This window comes from Rattus norvegicus, chromosome 8 (assembly GCF_021556685.1).
Source record: "Rattus norvegicus strain SHRSP/BbbUtx chromosome 8, alternate assembly SHRSP_T2T, whole genome shotgun sequence".
Taxonomy (NCBI): domain Eukaryota; kingdom Metazoa; phylum Chordata; class Mammalia; order Rodentia; family Muridae; genus Rattus; species Rattus norvegicus.
Genome location: NC_141541.1, coordinates 49,044,983 through 49,067,091, shown reverse-complemented (window position 1 = coordinate 49,067,091; position 22,109 = coordinate 49,044,983). Strand labels below are relative to the sequence as shown.

The following is a 22,109-nucleotide window of genomic DNA, read 5'->3' as shown; positions in this document are numbered from 1 at the left end:
GTCCACATGAGTCACCCAAAGGCTGGGCTCAGGCCACCCACTGCTACACGTGATTCACGCCTCAGGAGCCTGTTATGTGACACAGGGCTGCTTTGGGGGAGACAGGAAGTCTGAAATGGAAACCCCATTGGAAAGGTTGTTGAAGGGGGGCTCACATTACAAAGTACCTTTCCACCACAACATCCCACCCCCACGTCACTTTTTGACTCGCAGTGACCAGGAAACACCCACAGCAAAGCCATAGGCAGGCAGCAGGCTGCCTCTGTGGACCTTCCTGGTGGCACTGACACATCATTTCCTGTCAAGAACCAGCTGCAAAGTCACGTTACCAAGCACCTCATCTTCCCCGGTTGGACTTCTGTTTAATTGATACAGTAAATATAAAATAGTCAAAGAGATTGTCACAAGTGTTACCAGCTGGCTGCTAATAGTATAGTCCAACAGACTGAGTAGATACAAGTTGAGAAGAGTTGTGGAGAAATGAACTTTGAGTAGTAATAGTTCTGTCAAAAGTTTTTTTTTTTCTTGTTTCTCTTTGGGAGAATGAGAAGTTAGGCATCCTGAGGTTTCTTTAGCAAAACCCCTTGATCCACAGGGAAGCCTCAGCCCAGGTTGAGTCATCACACCCTCTGGCTGGCATTTAGTAGTGTCCGAGAATTGTTGGAATTGTTACAAGTCGGGAATGGGATGCTGGCTCTGGGATCTGGAAGGTAGCAACCAGGCACATACCAAACATCCTGCCTCTCACTGCAGCCCTCACGACAAAGAACTCTTGGTTTCATTGTCAGAAATGATAAGGCTGAAAACCCAGAGAGCCAGCTCACGAGGCATCGTCCCAAAAGGCACAGGCATCCTTGGGCTTTAAAAATTATTGATCTTTAACAGATTAAAAAGAAAATCAGCAAACTCGTTCTTTCCAGAGCCTCTGCTTTGCCCAGGGAATCTTTTACCTTATGTGAAATACCCAGGTCAGTAGGTAAGATAAAATAAAGAGGAACCCTCCATGTTGGGTTAGCACTATATTGAGCTTACTTTTTTTGTACTCCTGTCCAAATCCCTGGAAGGACCATGTCAAAATCCACAGGAATCGTCAAATAGTAATAAACATTTTTTTTAGATTAAAAAGTGAAGGCACTCAGCTGGCAAGTTTCTCTTCTGTGGCTGACATTTGTTGTGACAAGACAAACCCCAGGTACATCAGGTTTCAAAGAAGCAAGTCACAGCAGGGCATTCATTAGAGCAGTGGAACCCAGGAGTTGGGGCACATCCTTTTAATCCGGGTACTGGTGGGGGGCAGAGGCAGGTTCTCCTGTGAGCGAGTTTTCCTCATGACAGCTTCTTTTGCCTCTTGTACAGCTTTAAAAAGTTCCAAATACCAGCTTCTCCACCATTCAGCTACACAGCTCTCCGTTAGCGTGTCCAATGTAACTCTACGAGAGGAAGGTGTGTATACGTGCTTACATTACGGGAGTTCCGTGAAGACGAAGCAAGTTAGAGTGACCGTGTTAGGTATGTTCCCAGCAGGGTAACTCCAAGTGGATGGGATATTGTGACGGACAAAATGCACCATTTAATTAATTAATTTGTTTGTTTGTTCGTTTGTTTGTTTTTAAAAAGCTCCTTTGAGGGGGGTGGGGATTTAGCTCAGCGGTAGAGCGCTTGCCTAGCAAGCGCAAGGCCCTGGGTTCGGTCCCCAGCTCCAAAAAAAAAAGCTTATTTGAGGGTTAGCATTGCCGTGGGGCTCACACACAAGTGGGAAGACAACTCACAGGGATCCCTTCCTTCCTCCCACCTTGAACTCAGCTCGGCAGCGTGAACTTCGCTCCGTTAAGCCACCTCCCCCAGCCCACTTTAAAGCTACCACGAATCATTTATAAGATTTATTTTATTTTTAATTACGTGTCTGTGTCTACGTGTGGTCAAAGTGTGGGTGCCCAGACAAGCCAGACGAAGCCCAAACAACCAATCAACTCCAGGGAAGCTGACGGGTGACTGTGAGCCACCCAACATGGGCGCTATGAACCAAACACAGGTCCCATACTCTCTGTTTCACTGAGCCACCCCTCCAGCTCTGCGATGTACCATTTTTAAACTTAGCATTTTCGTTTAAAAAGTTTTACCTGGAACAGGAGCTTCTGAGGGCATGTATGCCATCTTTTATTGAAAGAGAACTAAAGAGACCATTTGTTTGTGTGTGGTGTGTGTGTGTGTGTGTGTGTGTGTGTGTGTGTGTGTGTGTGTCAAGCTCTAGATTCAAAAGCAAACTAATACATTTGCCTTGGGCATCGACTAGATTTTGTTTTCAGGAAACTAAACAGAAGTAATATTCATATTTTATAGACTGTGATCATGTGGCGGTCACCATATGATACTCTAGGGAATCGAAGACACAGACCGTTAATGGGTTTGCCAACTGTTTATTTCTACCACTGGGCAATATCCCCAAGCCACCCTGGCTGGTTAAGACAGCTTCTGGGCTGCTATAACACCATACGTACTTCCCTGTCATAGCACCCAGCATGGGATCGTTTTTTGCCTTTCTTGGGACATTACTAAGGATTGAACTCAGAGCTTTGAGTGTGGCCACATGTTCTACCCGGACATGTGACACATGTTCTAAGTCCCACTGCATGCTCTTGTAACTCAGTTGTGCTCAACCTTCCTAAGGCCGTGGCCCTTTAATACACTTCCTCACATTGTGGTGACCCCCCCCAACCACTATATTATTTTCATTGCTACTTCATAATATTAATTTTTCTACTGTTATGGATCATGGTGTGTATGTCTGTGTTTTCTGATGCTCTTAGGCGACCCCTGTGAAAAGATTGTACAACCCCTAGAGGGGTCGTGACCCACAGGCTGAGAACTGCTGTTCTAACTAATGCATAGGATCTAAATCCACAGCCAGACTATTAGTCTCTCTTTCCCATATCTGTGGTGTCAACAAGTATACTGAGCCCGCCCTGACTCAGTCAGTGCTTCCCCTGTGTCTGCACGGATTCAGTAAATGCACACAAGTGCTGTTCTCCATGAAAACAAAAGTAGGATTGGAAAAGGGGATGTATGCCCAGCTGAAAATGATTTCTGGGGCAGAAGTACAAAGAGAAAAGACCAATGGGTCCTTGCAAACACGAATGTCCTTTTGGAGTGAGGAGGGGCCTAAGAAATGCACTCTGTGCTTATTTGCATAAACTTAAGTTTAAAGCTGAAAAGCCAACTCTTTTGTGTTACAGGTGAGGTACCAAGAGGTCGGACGATCTGTCTGTTTCTACAGCTAGCTGGTGACAGACAGGGGACTGAAAGTCAGGTCTCTCCCTCGTGTGCTAGCAACCAAGCTTAGTGCTACATCCCATCTAGACGGCTGTTCTAACAAAGTCTCTTTGGGAATTCTGAGGAGTTAGTCATGTACTCAGTAGCAAACATCCTGTCCTCAGCCAGCTTGGTTCTTTGGAAGCATAACACAAATGGATTCTGGGAAATGTTAAGCCAGACATATGACCTGTAATTAAATAATTACCCTATAGCAAACCCTACAATTTACAGATGATGTTTTTTGTCAACATACGCAGAGCAGGTAGACGGGGAGGTGCCTCATTCAGGAAAGTGATTGCCACACAAGGCAGACAGACTGAGTTAGGATGCCCACTACCCTCATTAAAGCTGGGCACATCACTCCCGCACTGATAGAGGGACAGACTTGTCCCTACAGCTCACTAGCTGGCCAGCCTAGCTGCATCCATGAGTTCTAGAGCCAGTGATAGATAGCGATCAAAGAGTGTGCCTGAAATCTATCTCTGGTCTCTACATGTCTGTGCACACATGCACACCTACAACTAATTTAGCACAGAAAAAAAAATTTTTTTTAATTTTCTTCTAGTGACGCCTTTCCAGCCAACTGTGGAAGCTTTGGTTCTCAGAAGGCAGAACGGAGAGAAATCTGTTGTGCTGAAGTGTTCCACAGAGAGAAGCAAGCCCCCTCCGCAGGTCACCTGGCTCCTGGGGGGCGGTCTGGAGATCGATGGTAAGAGCAGAGAAAGAGGGTTCTTTGTTTCCTTTCTGAACGCTCCAAGAGCTTTTTAAAGTGTCGTGGCGCCCTCTGGTGGCACCATGTGTCCAAAGACACCATTCTAGACCTCAGTTCACTCCAGAGAAATTAGCATTGTATTAATGGATGTTTTGTCTAACGTTAAAAGGCTATCTCAAATCATATGTTTTTAAATTAAGGTAGAAATACGAAATGAGTTATTTATAATACTTCTTAAAAACTGACAAAATTCCCTGAAGGAAGCGGAATCCTGAGCTTAAGCTTGGAGACGAAGTTATAAAATTGGAAACATGCTTAGCACTAGATGCCCACACAAGATATTCAGCTTACCAAGCGGCTACATCCCAAGAAACACCACATGAATTGAAGTACTTTTGTGGGAAGTTTCTTAATGCTCCAACTCAATCAACCTCAGGCACACCTCGAAGCCTTGCGTTACCCTTCCATGTAGCAACACTGTCTACTGCAAAGAATATTTCGTGACAAACTTTTGAGTCATGCAGGAATTGTATTCAATTCTGGGCTGAAGGCAGTTCAAACAAGAACCATTGCTTGTACCTGTGAGTGGGCATGTGTGTGCTTTTTTACATCTTAAGGGTAAGTCCTAGTCCTAGTTGAGGTCAGGAAGTGTCTGTAATCAAACACACAAAGCCTTTCTTATGTGTGACACTGTTCTTGCACACACAGAGACAGATAAAGACCTTCTGAGATGCCTGAGTGGTGGGCCATACATCCAATCCCAGTGTCTGGAAGGTCGGGGCAAGAGGGCTGTGTGCCTGAGGCCAGGCTGAGCTACATGATGAGTCCCAGGCCAGTTTGAACTACTTCCTGAACCCCGCGTTGAAAACGGTTCTCATACTGTAAAAATAAGGAGCCTATCTTTACTGGAAACAGAATAACTAATTGTGACTTGGGGGAAACATTTCCATACGGTTTGCTGACATTTCAGTACATGTTGCCTCTGCTGGCGGTACAGTCGTCTCTGCCCTTTAATGCTGCGAGAGACTGTGCATTAAACGGAGTTCTAAATAGAAAAGCCTTAAGGCTCAGATCTGTCTTCCAGTCCAACAGAAATCTACTTCATTATGAAACGCCTTCATTAATGTAACGTTCATAAGCTCAGGCTTTGTATTTTGTGACATTAAGTTGCCCTTCTTGTGCAACTACTGTACGCTTAGATCATCTCCCCCCGCCCCCCTTCCCCGTCCCCGTCCCCGTCCCCAGCCCCCTTCCCCGGCCCCCTCCCCCACTCCCTCCCGCCTCCCCGCCCCCTCCCCCCATGGTAGTAAAGTGTTTGTAGAGACACGCCCACTCTCCTTGACCCACTGCTTGCTGCTTATCCTGTGGCCACGCCCAACCCACACTGGCTGTTCTGCTTGCTGCGTGAGCCATGCATCAGAGTTCCGTAGCCATAACCATTCCCGTCTCTTTAAATTGCGGTGTAGGTGAACTTCACCATGAATTTGAAGCTGATGGGAAAATAAGTAACACCACCAGCACGCTCGTAGTCCGCAGCTATGGCAAAAACTCAACCGTGCACTGCGTTATCCGGCACAAGGGCTTGCAAGGAAGGAAGCTGGTTGCTCCCTTCCGGTTTGGAGATTTGGGTAAGAATAGTTATGTTTAGCTGTCGTTAGGTTATCCTAATATTGCACTTTTGTCCTAGTCTCCTTCCATGATGCTGCGATAAAACACTGACCAAAAGCGACTTAAAGAAGGAAAGGGTTAATTTAGCCATACAGCTCTCAGTTCACAATCAATCACTGAGAGAACTCAGGGCAGGGACATGAAGGCAAGAACTGAAGCAGAGGCCAGGGTGGGGTGCTGCTTGCTGACTTGCTCCTCGTGGCTTGTACAGCCTGCTTTCTTATAGAACCCAGTCAAGGGGTGGCACAGCTCAACCCTTGGCTAAGCCTTCCCGTGTCAATCATCAATCAAGACAATGGCTCACAGACTCCCAAGAAGGCCAATCCAAAAGGAGGGATTCTCCACTTGATGTTCCTTCTTGCCAAGTGTGTCAAACTGACAACAGATAGTAACCGTCACAGCTACCTACCTACTAACTCTCTAACCATGCTGGATCTCTAGGAATTATTTTCCTTTGATGAGCCACACAGTGCTTCGTGTAGCTTTTGTTACCTACCTTTACTCTGGGAACAGGCAGCCCCTGCCCAGAGGATATTGGATCCGTGGATGAAAAACACAGACACACATAATTGTTCAATTTCAACTTGCCTTATTGGGTCAGTTGCTGGGTGCCCCCAATCTACTTCAGCTCCCACACCTTCCCAGTGCTCCCAGATCAGCACCCTACATCTGAACCCTAAAACTTCAGTTGTTCAGCCACCTTCAGTCTCAGCTCAGCATCCCCAACCTCCAGCCTGTAGAAGTGGCCTTTGGCTGCTCCACCTGACATCTCACATGACTGGTCGGCTTTTTCTTTCTGAAGCTTGATGAACCCTCTCTTCCTCTCCTACGTCTGCCCCTTGCCTACAGGGACCTGGAAGTTCCTCCTATTCTTTCTGCCCTGCAATTGGCCCATAGCGTCTTTACTGATAGTTCAAGAACCAATTGGGGTACAGGACCTTAGCATCAGAACCACCCCTACAAGATAGCACAAATATTTTGTTCACCAATCAGTTTAAATCACGCTCACTAGCTGAGAATGCTTTAAAGCACGTTTGCAGGTAAGCATTCTGAGTCCTTTCACCCGCAGCATCCTCTGGGTGGGATGCAGGGAACAGAGGTCCATCTTAGGATGCATCTCATCTAGGAATATGCAGTGTTTCTAGAGACTAGAGCAAGAATTGTCTGGGGACCGATTTGTTTCATTGGTTCAGGATCCCAAGTGAGGAAGGAACATTTAGTCCTATTTGAATTGTCTCTGCTAATATTTACATGTTAGTAATTAAAACCAAGAAATTTAAAATACACTGTTAAGTTATTTTAAAATACTAAGTCTACTATATGTAAACAAACATTGCACAGTTTTATGAAAAGTAACCATGTTATAAACATTAATGAAAAAATTCATTTTTTATTTTTTTAAATATTAAAACACTAAGGTGGGAGTGGGGTTTTACAGCACTGAGTCACAGTTCTCAACCATTTTCAATGTAAGCACCTCCCACACTGTGTGTGTGTGTGTGTGTGTGTGTGTGTGTGTGTCTATGTATGTATGTTCATGTGGGTATATGCATGGTGTACCAGGGCGGGTGTAGGTGAATGTGTATGTGACCAGAGGCTGACATCTTCCTCAGTCACTGTCTAATCTTACTTTTTGAGACAGTCTCTCACTGAACCTAGAGATCACTGGTTTGTGAGACAGGCAGGCCAGCGCGCTCCATGGATCTGCCTGTTTTTTGCCTCTGAGTCCTGGGAGTACAGATTTGTGCTGTTCTGGTTCTCATGTGGGTGCTGAGGATGTTAACTCAGGTCACCACACTTAAGCAGCAGGCATTTGCCAACTGGGTCATCTCCCCAGCCCGCCTTTCACACGCTTAAAAATAACTGAGGACCACGAAGAACCTATTTAAAATATCTCTGATAATATTTACCTATTAGTAATTAAAATTTAGAAATTTAAAATACACAGTTCTTTTAAAATTGCAAGGCTACTATATATAAACAAACATTGCATAGTTTTATGAAAAACAACCATGTTACAAACATCGGTGAGACAGCAAAAAGCTCAAAAAGCAAACAAAACTGTATCTCCATGGATAAAGGGAACTTCTGAAATACTTTAATGGTTTTTCTATAATTCTCCTTGTTTTCCTCAAAAAATTTACCCACAATTACTTATTAAATTACTTAAATGCTTAAGTATCTAGACTTTTTTAAAAAAAGATTCATTTATTTTATACATATAAATACACTGTAACTGTTTTCAGACACACCAGAAGATGACATCAGATCCCATTACAGATGGTTGTGAGCGGGGTTGGGGATTTAGCTCAGTGGTAGAGCGCTTGCCTAGCAAGCGCAAGGCCCTGGGTTCGGTCCCCAGCTCTGGGAAAAAAAAAAGAAAGAAAGTAAACAGATGGTTGTGAGCCATCATGTGGTTGCTGGGAACCGAACTCAGGACCTCTGGAAGAGCAGTCAGTGCTCTTAACCACTGAACCATCTCTCCAGCCCCATACTTAAGTATTTAAATAATCACTAAAATCACAATTTTAAGCTACAGAAAATTCTTTGATTAAATGAACAGTGAGAAGTATTCATAAATTTTAGGACATGATACCCGCCAACCCCACCTATTACATATTGTATGATGACAGACACAGTTAGACTCTTAGACACTTACATGCTTCCTGGATGCTAGTCTTTTCGTTGACTTGTGAATATGATCTAAACTGATTCTCTGGAAATATCCACTAACATTTCTTTATGTTACAGAATGGTGATCATCTCACTTAGTAAATAGTCATTGTACTAAATACCTTGTATTTGTGAAGTTATTATTACTACATGCGCATACACATACACACACACACACACACACACACACGAGCAAAAGCTAGCAACTGTGTTTCACAATAAGGGAAATTAAGCATTTGGATAAACTAAGCATTTTGCTCAAACCACTGAGGATCACGCAGGTAGTAGCACTGAGATTCTGCTCAGTCTGCGACTGGAGAAATGGGTCAATGATATGGAAGCGCATTTTCTATGAATATAGGAAAATGTCCATATGCAGCTGGACAGACAGGAACCGATAGGTCTGTGCAGAAAAATGCCCTCCGCCGGCTACCGCCAAATGTCCTTGCACACAGGGGCCCCAGCATGCTGTGCTCCTAGCCAGGTCACCTGGCAGATGGGCAAGCAGCAGGGGAAAGATTCAAAGCACAAAGTGGGGGACTCCAGGTTTTAGCACAACCCTCAGAAGTGGGTAGCAGGCAGGCTCTGTGCGCTATGACGCTGAGCGCGATGTGGCTAAAGCTGATCTCGGTGGTAGCAGAATTTTGTTTTTCCCCCTTTTTAGTGGCAGATCAAGAAACAACCTCAGAGGCCCCTGAGCAGAGCTCTCTCTCCTCCCAAGCCCTCCAGCAGCCCACGAGTACAGGTAAGTCTCAAAGTCACGGAAACCTAGTTGGTTTCTTTCCTCAATCCTTCCTTCTGTCTGCTTCTGATTGATTGGTTGGTTGACTAGTTCGTCGAATAGTTGGTTAATCGGTTGGTTGGTTGGTTGGTTGGTTGGTTGGTTGGTTGGTTGGTTTTTGAGACAAGGTCTCTTATTGAACCCATAGCTCACCGTTCAGTTGGACTGACTGGCCAGTAAGCCTCTCAGAATCCTTTTGTCTCTGCGTCCCAGTGTGGGGGTTACAGGCATGTGTTGCTGTGTCTGACTTTCATGTGAGTTATGGGTAACAAAATTCAAGCCCTCACACTTGCATGCTGAACACTTTACCCACTAAACCATGTCCCTAGCATTTAGATTTATCTTTCAAAAGACTATGTAGATCCCTGTCCAACTGATTCCAGTTTTGTGGTGTCCTGGGAGAGTCAGGCCATGAGTTCTTAGAGCTTGGTGTCATAGGGCCCTATGAGCTCAGAGATTTTTAGCTGGAGGTGTTTAAGCGTGTGCGCGTGTATACACACACACACACACACACACACACACACACACACACACACTCTCCTGCACATATGACTGTGGCATGTGAATTCCCTCTGAGGTAAAGTCAGGGCTGCAGTCATTTAGGAGATTTGCTCTTGGTTTTCTGAGTGTATTGTTCCTAACATAAAGATTTCCTTCCAACAGAGAGTAGGAGCTGGGACAGGAGTATTGTAATTAATGAGCCCACTCACCTTCTAAGCCACATTTGAAGGCACTTGGTTATTAAGAACATGGGTCACTTTTGACTGGGTTGAGCAGAAGATTTAGAAATTCTCGTAATTTAGATAATGAATGAACCAGCTAACTACCATGTAATTCATTTAACTTTATGCAGCATTGAATGGGGCAATAGTGGGTACATAGAAAATGCAGAACAGGTAGGCATGTGGATGAATGAATGAGTGAATGAATGAATGAATTGGTGAGTGAGTTTATCAGTGTTTTGAGCACAGCAGTTAGTCTCCCTCAGAAAGGTATGTATTCCTGCATATTCTCTATCTAAAATAATTCCATCTGGTAGGGTAAATGTTTTGGGATCATTATCATGTTCATAGTTTTGAGCATCAGATCACATTTAAAAAAAATCACTGTGTCCTGAGTAATATTGAAAAGTAAATGTTTGGAGGTTTTTAACACTAAAAAGTACAATGTATACTATGCAGGGATTTTTTGTTTTTTGTTTTTTGTTTTTGTTTTGTTTTATTTTGTTTTGTTTTGTTTTTTGAAGAGTGGTGGAAATTGAAAACATTATGAAGTGGGGCAGCCCATCCTCGCTTTAACAATCCAATATTTTTTTTTCCTATTCTTTTTTTCGGAGCTGGGGACCGAACCCAGGGCCTTGTGCTTGCTAGGCAAGCGCTCTACCACTGAGCCAAATCCCCAACCCCACAATCCAGTATTTTTAAACGCGTTCAGAATCCGGTTGTTTTTAAATTGCCTGGTACCACAACTGAACAACTCAATTTTCTGCCCCGCATTTTCATATCCAACATAGGATTTAAGAGACGGGGTCTGTAAAATTCTTCCCAGCTTTCAATTTCTGCAGTCGTATTACCGTTAATAATCTGTTTTGAGGACAGGAGGCTTCATTCCCCTCGGGGCCACACAGTGGCGCTGTGCAATGCGCCGATAAAACCCTGCAGCCGAGGAGAGGGTATTGGAGACAAAAAACAAAACAAAACTCCAGAAAAGCTATTGTGTTGTTCCAGTTCACCTACAGAAACCTCACAATTCATCCCGTTTCTAAAAGCAGGACATTCAGACTTTAGATTGGCAGTTGAGACTCTAACACAGCAGTAAGAGCTTTGCTGAGCGAGCCTTTCTACCCAAGTGTCCCCCAGATGCTATCCCTGTCCCTCCTTGGTCCGTGGTTCTTTCGAAGCATCCTTCGGACCTTCTCCCTAGCCGGTCTCACACAGAGAGGAAGCAAGGAATAAGGGCTTTGGTTGACTTCCCAAATTAGAAAACTGGGAATTTTCTTGTTAATTGTGCTACTCGATTGCTTCGGGACTACACCCTTTGCTTCACTGTTGAAAATCTTTCTCTGAGAGTCAAGGTGAGACACCAACACAGCCAGTACACTCTGGATGTTCAGTAAAGGGCTGCCTTTATCAAGAAAACGAACGGAGTCTGGCCATTTATGACTTTTTATTTTTGAGAAACTGCTACTTCAAGGCAGAATAAGACAGACATAGAAAGACAAAGGCTGCATGTTCTTTCTCATATGTGAGAGCTACGAATGCTGACCTAAAAGTAAAAGTGAACAGAACGGTAATTATTATTAGGAGAAACTCAGGAGGGAAGGAAGGGGGAAGGGGGCAGGGAGGAAGTTGGATAATGAATGCCAAAGGGCGGTTAGGGATAGACTAAGTTCTAGTATTCTGCAGCATAGTAGAGGATTCATAGTTTAGAGCAACCTATCACAGGGGCTGGGGGGATGGCCCAGGGGTCCTCTGCACAAGCACGAGGACCCGAGTTCACATCCCCAGGACCCATGTAAGAGTCTGCAGCTACATTAACCTCGGCATCAGGGAGACAGAGCTGGGTGTTGCCTCAAGGCTCTCTGACCAGCCAGTCTAGCAGGTTCTGTGAGAGAGAACCTGTCTCAAAAAGTAAGATGGAGGCTGGGCATGATGGAGTACACCTTTAAATCCAGCACTTAAGAGGCAGAGGCAGGAAGAGCTCTGTGAGTTCAAGGTCAGCCTGGTCTACACAGGAGTTCCAGGTCATCATGGGCTATGTAGAAAAGGAGAAAGAGAGAGGGGAGATGGGGGAGGGAGGGAGGGAAGAAGGGAGAGAAAGGGGGGGAGGGAGAAAAAGAGAGGGAGAGGAATGATGAAGAAGTTGACCCCAAATTGAGGTCTGTCCATCAAGGAGCCACAGCCAGTGAAGGCCTTCCTGGGAGAGAGAGAGAGAGAGAGGGAGAGTGAGAGAGAGAGAGAGAGAGCAACACCACTTCCTTAAATGAACTTGGTCTGGGCTGGAGAAATGACTCAGTGAAAAGCACTGACTCTTTTGGAGGACCCAGGTTCGATTCCCAGCACTCACAAGATGGCTGACAACCAAGTGTAACTCCAAGGGACCTGACAACCTCTCCCGGCCTCCTCGGGTACTCGGCAATCACTGTAATGCCCAGACATACATAGGGACAAAATACCCATTCACATAAAATAAACATTTGTTAAAGGAGCATGTACTCAGGCAGGAGCCTTAGTTTTTCATGTGGGTGAAGCCTTCTGGACCTAAATTTCTCTTACGGTCCACATGTCCACACCATCACATCACAAGTGTGTATCAGCAGGTTTAAAGGGATGGTCAAGCTGGAATCATTATAGGATGAGTCACATATATGTGATGTGTATCATGTTTTACTCCCACCATAGTCTCAATGATGGAAAATTCCAGTATGCCGGAGACTGACAAGGAAGAGAAAGAACATGCCACTCAAGACCCTGTCGTGATCACTGGTGAGTGTCACAGGTGCACTCAGAACACCTGTGTGATATTCTGACCTCCTAGTCCTGTGTCCCATGGCCTTTTTCAGTCCTTGTTTTCCTTGAGCTTCTACCCTAATGAGATGTCCCATCTCGACTTGGTTGTCACTTGGCTTCCTTAACCTACTACCTAGTCCTGTTATTTTTGCTAACTACCACATCTCTATAACTCTACTTAACTAACCCTACTTCTTCCTCTGGGCTCTTATTTTAAAAGAATTCCTTTCTCATGGGCACGAGCATTTGCCTGAATATTTGTTAATGTTGTACCAAGTGTGTGCTTGGTGCCCATAGAGGTTAGAAGGGGACACTAGATCCCCTAAAACTGGGGTTACAGGCTGTTGTGGGCCACAGTGTAGGCACTGAGAATAAAACACAGGTCCTCTGGAAGAGCAGCCAGTGCTCTTACCGCTCCTCCTCTGAGTTCTTAAGTGTGAGTGTTCTCCACTTCACTGTTTCACCCTGTCTTTGCTAACATTTTGTTATTTGGGAATTAAACCCAAGATTACACACACACACACACACACACACACACACACACACACACACACACACACACACACACTATGCCTGCACTGACCACAGAGCTACAGTCCCCGACTAGCTCTCCTTCGTTCATAGAAGGTTGGCTCACTCCCGAGTTCTTTCTTGCTGCCTATATGTGGAAGAGCCCCACACTTCTATTTACAGAGTGTCCTTCTGGTCATCAATCTCATTTCTACTCCATGTCCCTTTTATTAAAAGTTTATTGCATGATTACTTATTTAGTTAGCTATTTACTTCGTGAGTTGGCTCATCCCTTTCACTACGTGTGTCCCAGGAATCAAACTCAGGTCACCAGGCTTGGCGGCAAGCACCCTTACCTGCTGAGCCATCTCGCCAGCCCTTTCCTTCTATTCTTTCTGTGTCTTTAGTCAAATGTCCTCTCCCCTAAGCTCAACATTTCTAAAAATTCAAGTCGCATCCTTTATCCACAAAATAGCATGTTCAAAGCATTGCATACTCCCAGCCCTTGTTTCTGGGTGTAGATACAGATCTAGATGCACACACATGCACACACAAGTAGCAGCCAATGGCTCTTGGGTCTTCTCTTCCTGGTGTATGGTCTATTTAATCATCTTGTGGCTTCAGCTCTTCTACTTCTGGTCCAGACTTAGCACCATGGAAACATAGCCTTGTTGCTTGCACACTTGTGCTCTGAGAACATTTCTGGTTTCCCATGATCTACAACATACCACACAAGCCCTTCTTCTGCCTAAGGTGAACTCTGATGCCTACCTCTGCATCCCTGCATCTAGAAAGCCTCTGCACGTTTCATGATGCTCTGAAGGCATCGTTCTGTCTCAACAGCCCTGCCCTGTAACCTCCTACCTCACAGCAGGAGAGGATTCACCCTAATGCTCTTACTTCTCTCCCGAAGCTAAAGTCTACTGAAAGCCTCCCTGACGTATGCAGCCTCGGGTTCAAACTTTGTCTCTGCAGTCCTAGACACACTATTTGATAAGTACGCATGGTTCTGGAACTTAGCATGGCTTACTTTTGTTGCCTTTTTAATGTATTTATTTATAAAGAGAAAATTATCTCCTAAGGCATAGGGATTACGTCCTAGGCAGGTTCAAGTACTATGCTCTTCACATAGCCACCATTCCTTAATCCTGAGCCTGCCGGCTGAGGTGAAGGACATTGGGCAAAATGACATACTAGTTTAAAATGATTTTCAAGAGTTCCTCAAGCATCTCCCTAATGCCTTTACGAGGACCACATTTAATCTAGTCAGGGTACACAGCATTTTGCTTTATTTGGATAGATTTTACCTTAATAGTCTCCTGGGATTCTGAGTTACATTGTAATGAACAAGCATTCCTCATAGCTACTTAAAATTCCCAGACTGTGATTTAAGTCAATATTCTCGTATGTTCTCTCTAGAAATGACAAAAAGAACTAAATATCTATGTCATTTAGAAAACAACTTTTCAAGTCATCCATGGGTTTGCTTTGTCTCTATTGCCCATTCGCTTGTCTCAGAGAGCTGAACAGCACACATGCTTAACTTCTGGGGTAAATCTGGCCCATCCCCTGAGCTGAGCTGTCTTTTGGTCCATACCGTATTGGAGAAATGATATAGATAGATGTGTGTGTGTGTGTGTGTGTGTGTGTGTGTGTGTGTGTGTGTTGTGTGTGTGTATCTTTGTCCTGGCTGCATTCTACTGCTATGTTAAACATCCTCACAAAGCCAGCTTGAAGGGAAAAAGGACTTATTTGGCTTACAATTCCAGGTTATAGTCTCTAATTGTGGGAAAGTCAAGGCAGGAACTTGAAGCAGCTGGCCCATTCATAATTCAGAGCAGAATGGGAATGAATGCATGAATGCCTGTTCCTCAGCTTACTTTCTTTGCTTTTATGCAGTCCAGAACCCAAACCTAGAGAATGGTGCCACCCACAATGGCCTGGGTCTTCCCTTTGAAACTATGCAGTCAAGACTCTTCCACAGACATTCCCGCAGGCCATCAGGATTTAGCCACTCCCTGAGATCATCCATGAATCTACACTGTGTCAAGCTGACAATTAAAATTAAGTGTCACAGACAGGTGTGGTGTCACTTGCCATTAAACCCCAGCACTAGGGAAGTAAAAACAAGTTGGTCCCAGTGAATTTAAGGACTGCCTGGATTATGTAGCCAAGTTCCAGGCTGGCCAGGGCTGCATAATGAGAACTTATCTCAAGAAAGGACAAAAATAGAGAAAGAAAGATGAAAGCTAACCATCGCGTTCCATGATGCCTAACCCAAATTGCCTAACGCTGTCTCGATCTCCTTACAGAAGCCAGTGCTCAGCATTCAGGGCTGGCCAGGAGGAATAGTGGCATCCTGCTGCTCACGCTGGTGTCCTTCCTCATTTTCATCCTCTTCATCATCATTCAGCTCTTCATCATGAAGCTTCGTAAAGCGCACGTGATATGGAAGAAGGGTGAGTGGACAGAGAACCCCGTGAGGTCTGTACAGAGTCCAACAGCTGACTAGACAGAAGGGAAAGACTGCCAGCCGAAGCTCCTCTCTTAACTGATGTGCAAGCTGACCAGTAAGGGTGTGACTCCAATAAGCAATCACTCGTTTCCCAGCAAACACGGTCTGTGGATATCCAGGGAACATGCTCAAAAAGCGTCAGATAGACAGAAACCAAAGAAGCTATGGGAGTTGGGGCTGGACCGCAGATGCTCTTGTTGACAAAAGACTGAGCCAGTTCACCTGTTCACTCCCTGAGCGCCCACTGCATGCCAGGTATCACTCCAGATGCTAGGGCCATGTGAGCCTCTAAGACAGGTGATCCCGAGTTCCTTGTGTTCTAGTTAATGGATAAACATCTGCGGCCTTTTGTAGTTTGCAACAATGTACTCAGCCCTACTCGTCCATAAGATACCAGTCATTTCCTTGCCACCCCCCAAGCATTCTAATGAAAGAGTTACCATCAAAACCGAAAGTATGCCAGTCATAATAATAACATAGTAATAAACAAGTCAAAATAAAAAAATAGCTAGAAAATCTCTATTAGAAATACATATACTCAACATATAGCAGAGCTTGACAAGGCTTTCAAAGGTGTTCAGAATAATTCTATAAATTTGTTTCATAAACAGGTACAGGATGAAAGCCCTTCTTCATGAGGTTGGGACGACTGTAAAAGCTAGAGGGTGGGGAGATGCCATGAAATGCTGTCCTCTAGATACAGCAAGGCTGCTGGCGTCAGGAGCACGTAGCAGCTGTGACCACCTGTATAAGAACTGCAAATACACAAAAAGACAAGATAGTAGACAGGAGACGGGATGACTGTCAAGCCTCTGACTCGCCATGAGTCTCTATAAACTGCCCAAACATAATATCCTATTTGAGGTATACCAGTTAACTAAAATATATTGAAATTGATTTCTCCCCCACCCCACCTTATTTTTTGACTATAACTTTTAGAGTGTTTTAAATGACCTGACTTAAATGGCTGCTGGACAAAGCTGATTTAGTTACTTATGGCCCAAGGCCTCTAGTAAAAGAAAATTCTTTGTAAAGGCTCAAAATACTGCATCTTTGAATATCCGTGACTTAAAAGCATTACACTTGATAGTTTAGTTCAAGCTTATCTGAATAGTCATGTGAAGAAATAACTCATTATAGACAGACCCAAGGGAGTGACCAAGAGTGGGCAATGAGAGGGAAATGAATGCATGTGTTTTCTCTCATGTGCAGAAAATGTATATGACATAAAAGCAGAAGGAAGCCTAGAGGAATGGTGGAATGGAGCAAGAGATCCGAGGGGTGGGTAATAGAGAGCTGGTGGGAGGTAAACAGGAGAAAACTACAGCGATATATATATGAAGAGACCCCATGACCAAGGCAACTTATACAAGAAAGCGTTTAACTGAGGACTTGATTACAGATTCAAAGGATTAGTCCATTATCATGGTGGAGGGGAGTGTGGCAATGGCCTGACAGGCATGGTGCTGGAGAAGTAACTAAGAAGTTATACATCTTGGGGCTGGAGAGGTGGCTCAGCGGTTAAGAGCACTGACTGCCCTTCCAGAGGTCCTGAGTTCAATTCCAAGCAACCACATGGTGGCTCACAACCATCTGAATAGGATCCGATGCCCTCTTCTAGTGTGTTCTAAGTGAGCAACAGGGTGCTGACATGTATTAAATAAATAAATAAATATTTTTTTTAAAAAAAGAGTTATGCACCTTGATCCACAGGGGGAGAGAGAGAGAGAGAGACTGACTGGGCTTGGTATGGGCTTTTGATATCTCAAATCCCACTACTGGAAACACACCTCCTCCAACAAGGCCACACCTTCTAATCCTTCCCAAACAGTTGCAAGCCTTAATGACTAAGCATTCAAGTTTGTGAGCCTACACCGGTCATTCTTATTCAAACCAGCACGATAAGCATGAAAGTGCCATAATGACTACCTAACATCTTGTGTACTAACCAAATCAAGTAAAGGGTCATTTGACCATAGAATAAATACATATAGATAAGATGAGACAGGGTCTGATGTTCTGTGTGTGCAGGAGGCAAACGGCACAGTGTTATTTCAAAGACCCTCACTGACGATTGGCCACCATCATTCTGGTAGCAGTTGTTCCTTTCTGAAGGACAGTGCCTGCTGCTATCCTGCTGTCCTTTGACCTTATCCCCTATCCCTTGGGTACACAGAAACACTGTAGGATGACATATTGAGCTAATGAATCCACGAGGCCCAGGAGGCCATGACAGCTCAGCAATGACCATGATGTCATCGTATTCAAACATCCATGTCTAATGCTGTCTGCGATGGCAGAAATTGGTAACCTAGTCTCCTCTTTGGCAGAAAGTGAAATTTCAGAGCAAGCTCTAGAAAGCTACAGATCAAGATCCAACAATGAGGAAACATCTTCCCAGGAGAATAACAGCCAGGGTGAGTGCAATGTGTGTGGCCCGGGACTTAATCAGTGAGGGTCATTCATGGATCACCTCAGGAAAAGTGGGGAGGGACCACAATCAAAGTTTGATTGGATTTTATAGACTTCCACTTTATTTATAACATTTAAGGAAGCTTGCCTTTAAAGATAAATTCACAAGTGGTCAGATTCATGCAGTAGAAGGCCTTCCACTTTAGGAAGGCCAGCTCTGGCCTTGTTGTCATACTCAGGGTCACTCTGTGGCCTGAGATAGATTCTACATAAAACCTCAGTCAATGAAGCACCTTTCATATCACCCCATGCATCCCGTCAGGCAGTAAACAATCTAATTCTTTTTGCATCCTTGAAGTCTATCACGGAGCCTGGCACAAACGGTGTGTCTGAAAATTTTTCACTGAACAAATCAATTCGAGGCCTAATTAATCTAAAGAGAAATATCTGAGGCCTTTGGATGACTTTGTTACAATGCTCTCAGCAAAGTAAGAGTGAAAAAATTCTCTAGAGGGGAAGGAGAGTGTGTGGGTGTGGGCGGGTGGATGGGAGTATGGGTCTGCACACCTACATGTGTGTTCCCGATTTTTTCTTTTTTAATCTAGTAGGCAGAAACTAGGTCAAAAGCAAGGCAAGAATTTTATATCTTCTACCTTCCATAAGTCCTCTGCAAATTAACTTCGACTTGCCAGGCATTTCAAGAAATGTGCTGGTCTTTGCTGCTTGGTTCTGTTTCTTTGGTTGAGGGCTTTCGTAGGAGGAGTTAAGTCTCCTAAAACACCTGCACCTTTTTGTTACTTTTTGCCCTTCCAAGTGTGAAACAGGCTTCTAGTAGGAAAAGAGACATAGTGACCAGATGATGGGGAAATCTGTGGAAAGTACCTACTGTCTGTTGGCGTGTGAAAGCACAGGCGAGTGGCGCCGGTGTCCACATGATTTGTGTAGCCGCCTGTGGTGTTTTCCCTCTGCGAGGGGAAGGCAAAACAGTGGGAGGAGAATCAGGAGCTTCGGCAGAGAAAGGAAAACCCTCAGCTCAGGCGCTGAAAAAGCGAACGCCCCTGTAGTTCCATTTTAAGAAAACTTGGAAGGGACGCCTACACTCAGGGCTCCGTGCGCAGGCAGAAGGCGATGGGGAGCCGTCTGTCTTCATAGGCAGAAGGATTTTCTCCTGGGCTCAGATTTCCATTGCCCTCCCATGGTCATCAGCTTTGGTTTGGGTTTTCACTGCTGTGGCAAACACCTGACAGACAAAGGAAAGAAGGCTCTTTCAAAGGTCTCAGCCCACTGTGGTGGGGAGAGTGTGGTGGAACGCGGAGGTTCAGAGGTTTGCAAAATGGCGGCCAGGAAGTGAGCCCAGAGAGAGAGAGCCCATTTGCTTGCTGGCTTCCTCATTTTCTTCCTTTGATTCCACTGGGTCTTGCCTGTCAGTTGGGTTTGTGCTTCTGCCCTACTTCACTCTTGCTAGAAACAACAGATACCCGACCCCTCTCCCCACAACAGTGCTTTACTGATCTTTCTAGATGTTTGTCAATCCAAGCATCATATTGACAGTGAAGATAACTAGCATAACCCTCATTGCCTCCGTGCCTCAAACCAAACACTGAAGCTGCACTGTTTTATGCTTTCAAAGGGTCAGTATCTCATCTAGCTCGAGGTTTTGAGAGTTCGGCCCCAACCTAATGTTTTCCACAGGCCTTGTTATTTTTTTTATTACGTGATTTTGCCGAAGGCAATGTGATATATTCTGCAGCTGAGTTTTTATTTCAGTTTGATTAGCATATTGTTTATGTAACATAAGTTACTTTTTTTTTATTAAGGCACAACAATGCATTCAGAACATTCACGTAGGCCAGATTATTGTAGGTTAGGTTCTATAGCTAAAGCATGACCTCCAAGGAGCTTCAAATGTATGGATGCAACACTGTTCAAAACTCTTATTTCCTGTGTTTCTCTTTCAGCCTCACAGTCTAAGCATTGCATGAACTACATCATGCGGTTATACTCGGGAGCCAAAACAAAGAAGAGTGCCCGGCATTGGAAGATGGAGGGCAAGCACAGTCGTGTCCCCGAGAGTATTGTGTAGTGTTCCCAGTGACAGAAGATAGGGTTTCGGGGCAGCTGCATCAGGCCCTGGAAAGAATCATAAGTACTGTGACATAAAAATAAGATGTCCATCGCTTCTCGGCCTTTTGGCTAAGATCAAGTGTAAAAATAAGATGTCCACTGAGTACAGTTCAAGACAGCGTCCATTGAGCCAGGGCAGCCACATGAGGACCAAGCCATGGACAGAAAGCTCCTCCTTGAAAGACAAATATAGAAAGAACCTATTGTGACTAACACTACCTCAGAGCCAGAGGACTCCGCTAAGTCTTTTGGATCAGGGTCAAAATGACCAGTGAGCATCTGACCTCGAAGGGAGCGGCAGTTTTTAGATATGGGGCTGGAGTGGAACTATTTGAATTGGTTTAAAATCTTTCCTTCTGGTCAAGAAGGACTTAAGCATGAGAAGGACCCAAAGAAGACCTGAGCTACCAGCAGCCTACTCTCAAGACAGGCTCTAGGAAGAGGCCATGTGGGCAACAGAGAAAAGTGGGATGTCACAGCATGCAGTGGACATGACTACCCAGAGATCCACAACCCTCAACACCAGAGCTGAATTCAGCTGCCAAGGGGCTTCCTTACAAACTGTGAGCCAACCTGACAGGCAGTTCTTAACCAAATTACACCATGGCAAGGGCATGGACAGAAGCAAACTGTGAGTTTGGTTGACAGACTGTTGATTTCATGAATGGTTTTTAGAACTTTAATAAAGACTGGAGTGTATCTTTTTTAGAGGCTGTCATGCCCATTGGTTATCTACGTGAAAAAAAGATCAATTTAGATGACATAGCAAACTCTGATTTTATAAAAATGAAACGTTTCTCACTAATTGGATCTGAGAAAACCAGCTTGCAAGTATTACATGCACGCCCCTGTACATGTTTGTACACACCTATGCACACACTCATACATACTTGCTTGTACCCACCCATGCAACACAAACACATACATACACACACCTGTATCGTGAGTGTGTTATTATAGACACCAGCTCCACCTGGTCCTATCCCTCTCCTATAATGACTTTTTTTCCATTTAACAATCACGAAATTATAGCAAACTATAAAGACAGCATAGAGGATCTTCCATAATTAGTTGAGAGTGAAAGGGCCTGATGCTCAACACCCCTTGAAACCCTCTGATTACCCCAAGAAAGACACATATCACCACAAAGAAAACATTTCAGTCAGGAAAGTAGCATCGATGTCTTTCACTCATGGTCCTTGGATGCTGTGGTGGTTTGAATGTGGCCTTGTTGGAGTAGCTGTTTCACTGTGGGTATGGGCTTTAACACCCTCATCCTAGCTGCCTAGAAGCCGGTCTTCCACTAGCAGACTTCAGATGAAGATGTAGAACTCTCAGCTCCTCCTGCACCATGCCTGCCTGGATGCTGCCATGTTCTTGCCTTGATGATAATGGACTGAACCTCTGAACCTATATAAGCCAGCCCTAATTAAATGTTGTACTTTATGAGACTTGCCTTGGTCATGGTGTCTGTTTACAGCAGTAAACCCCTAAGACATTCCCCTTTAAGTATTTTGCTTCTAAACTTTGCTTGTTATTTTCCTCATTAAACTTCAAAGCTTTTCACTTATTTTCTTTTAGGTCTGTACTTTCTTAGATTCTGGTTTCCTCTGTCATTCAGTGGGCTGTAATCTGTGAGTTCCAAACTGATCCATCGCTAACCTCATAGTCAGACTGTGGAGCCAGCTTCTCTGTCGTCCTGGCAGGCATGTGTTGATCCTCAGGCACCCGTTTGTTTGCTGTTCTGGACATTCAAACATTCCTTGTGCCAGTCCTGACATTAGCAACTTTCAAAGAATTCCTAGTCCCGTTTAGTGGATGTTCTAAGTTACAGAAGTGCAGGAAACAGTAAGAAAGGAAGCTGAGAGCAGCTGCCCCTTAAAAATGAGCTTT

At 44.5% G+C, this 22,109-nt stretch overlaps 1 protein-coding gene across 4 annotated transcripts in view; it reads left to right on the top strand.

Annotated features, from left to right (window-relative positions):
* The window catches only part of Crtam (cytotoxic and regulatory T cell molecule), a 31,175-nt gene extending 9,389 nt beyond the window's left edge, over nt 1-21,786 (top strand). Inside the window, exons 3-11 of one of the 4 annotated variants that reach the window (XR_015626409.1) lie at nt 1,357-1,509; nt 3,878-4,021; nt 5,491-5,652; nt 9,030-9,110; nt 12,548-12,631; nt 15,478-15,624; nt 18,011-18,097; nt 20,051-20,261; nt 20,309-21,786. Coding sequence is in view for 3 of the 4 variants with exons in the window: in NM_001413479.1 (NP_001400408.1) it covers nt 1,357-1,509; nt 3,878-4,021; nt 5,491-5,652; nt 9,030-9,110; nt 12,548-12,631; nt 15,478-15,624; nt 18,011-18,097; nt 20,051-20,175 (983 nt within the window). In the remaining variant the exon portion in view is untranslated. 4 annotated transcript variants of the gene reach the window in all.
* Nucleotides 21,787-22,109: the final 323 nt, after the last annotated feature.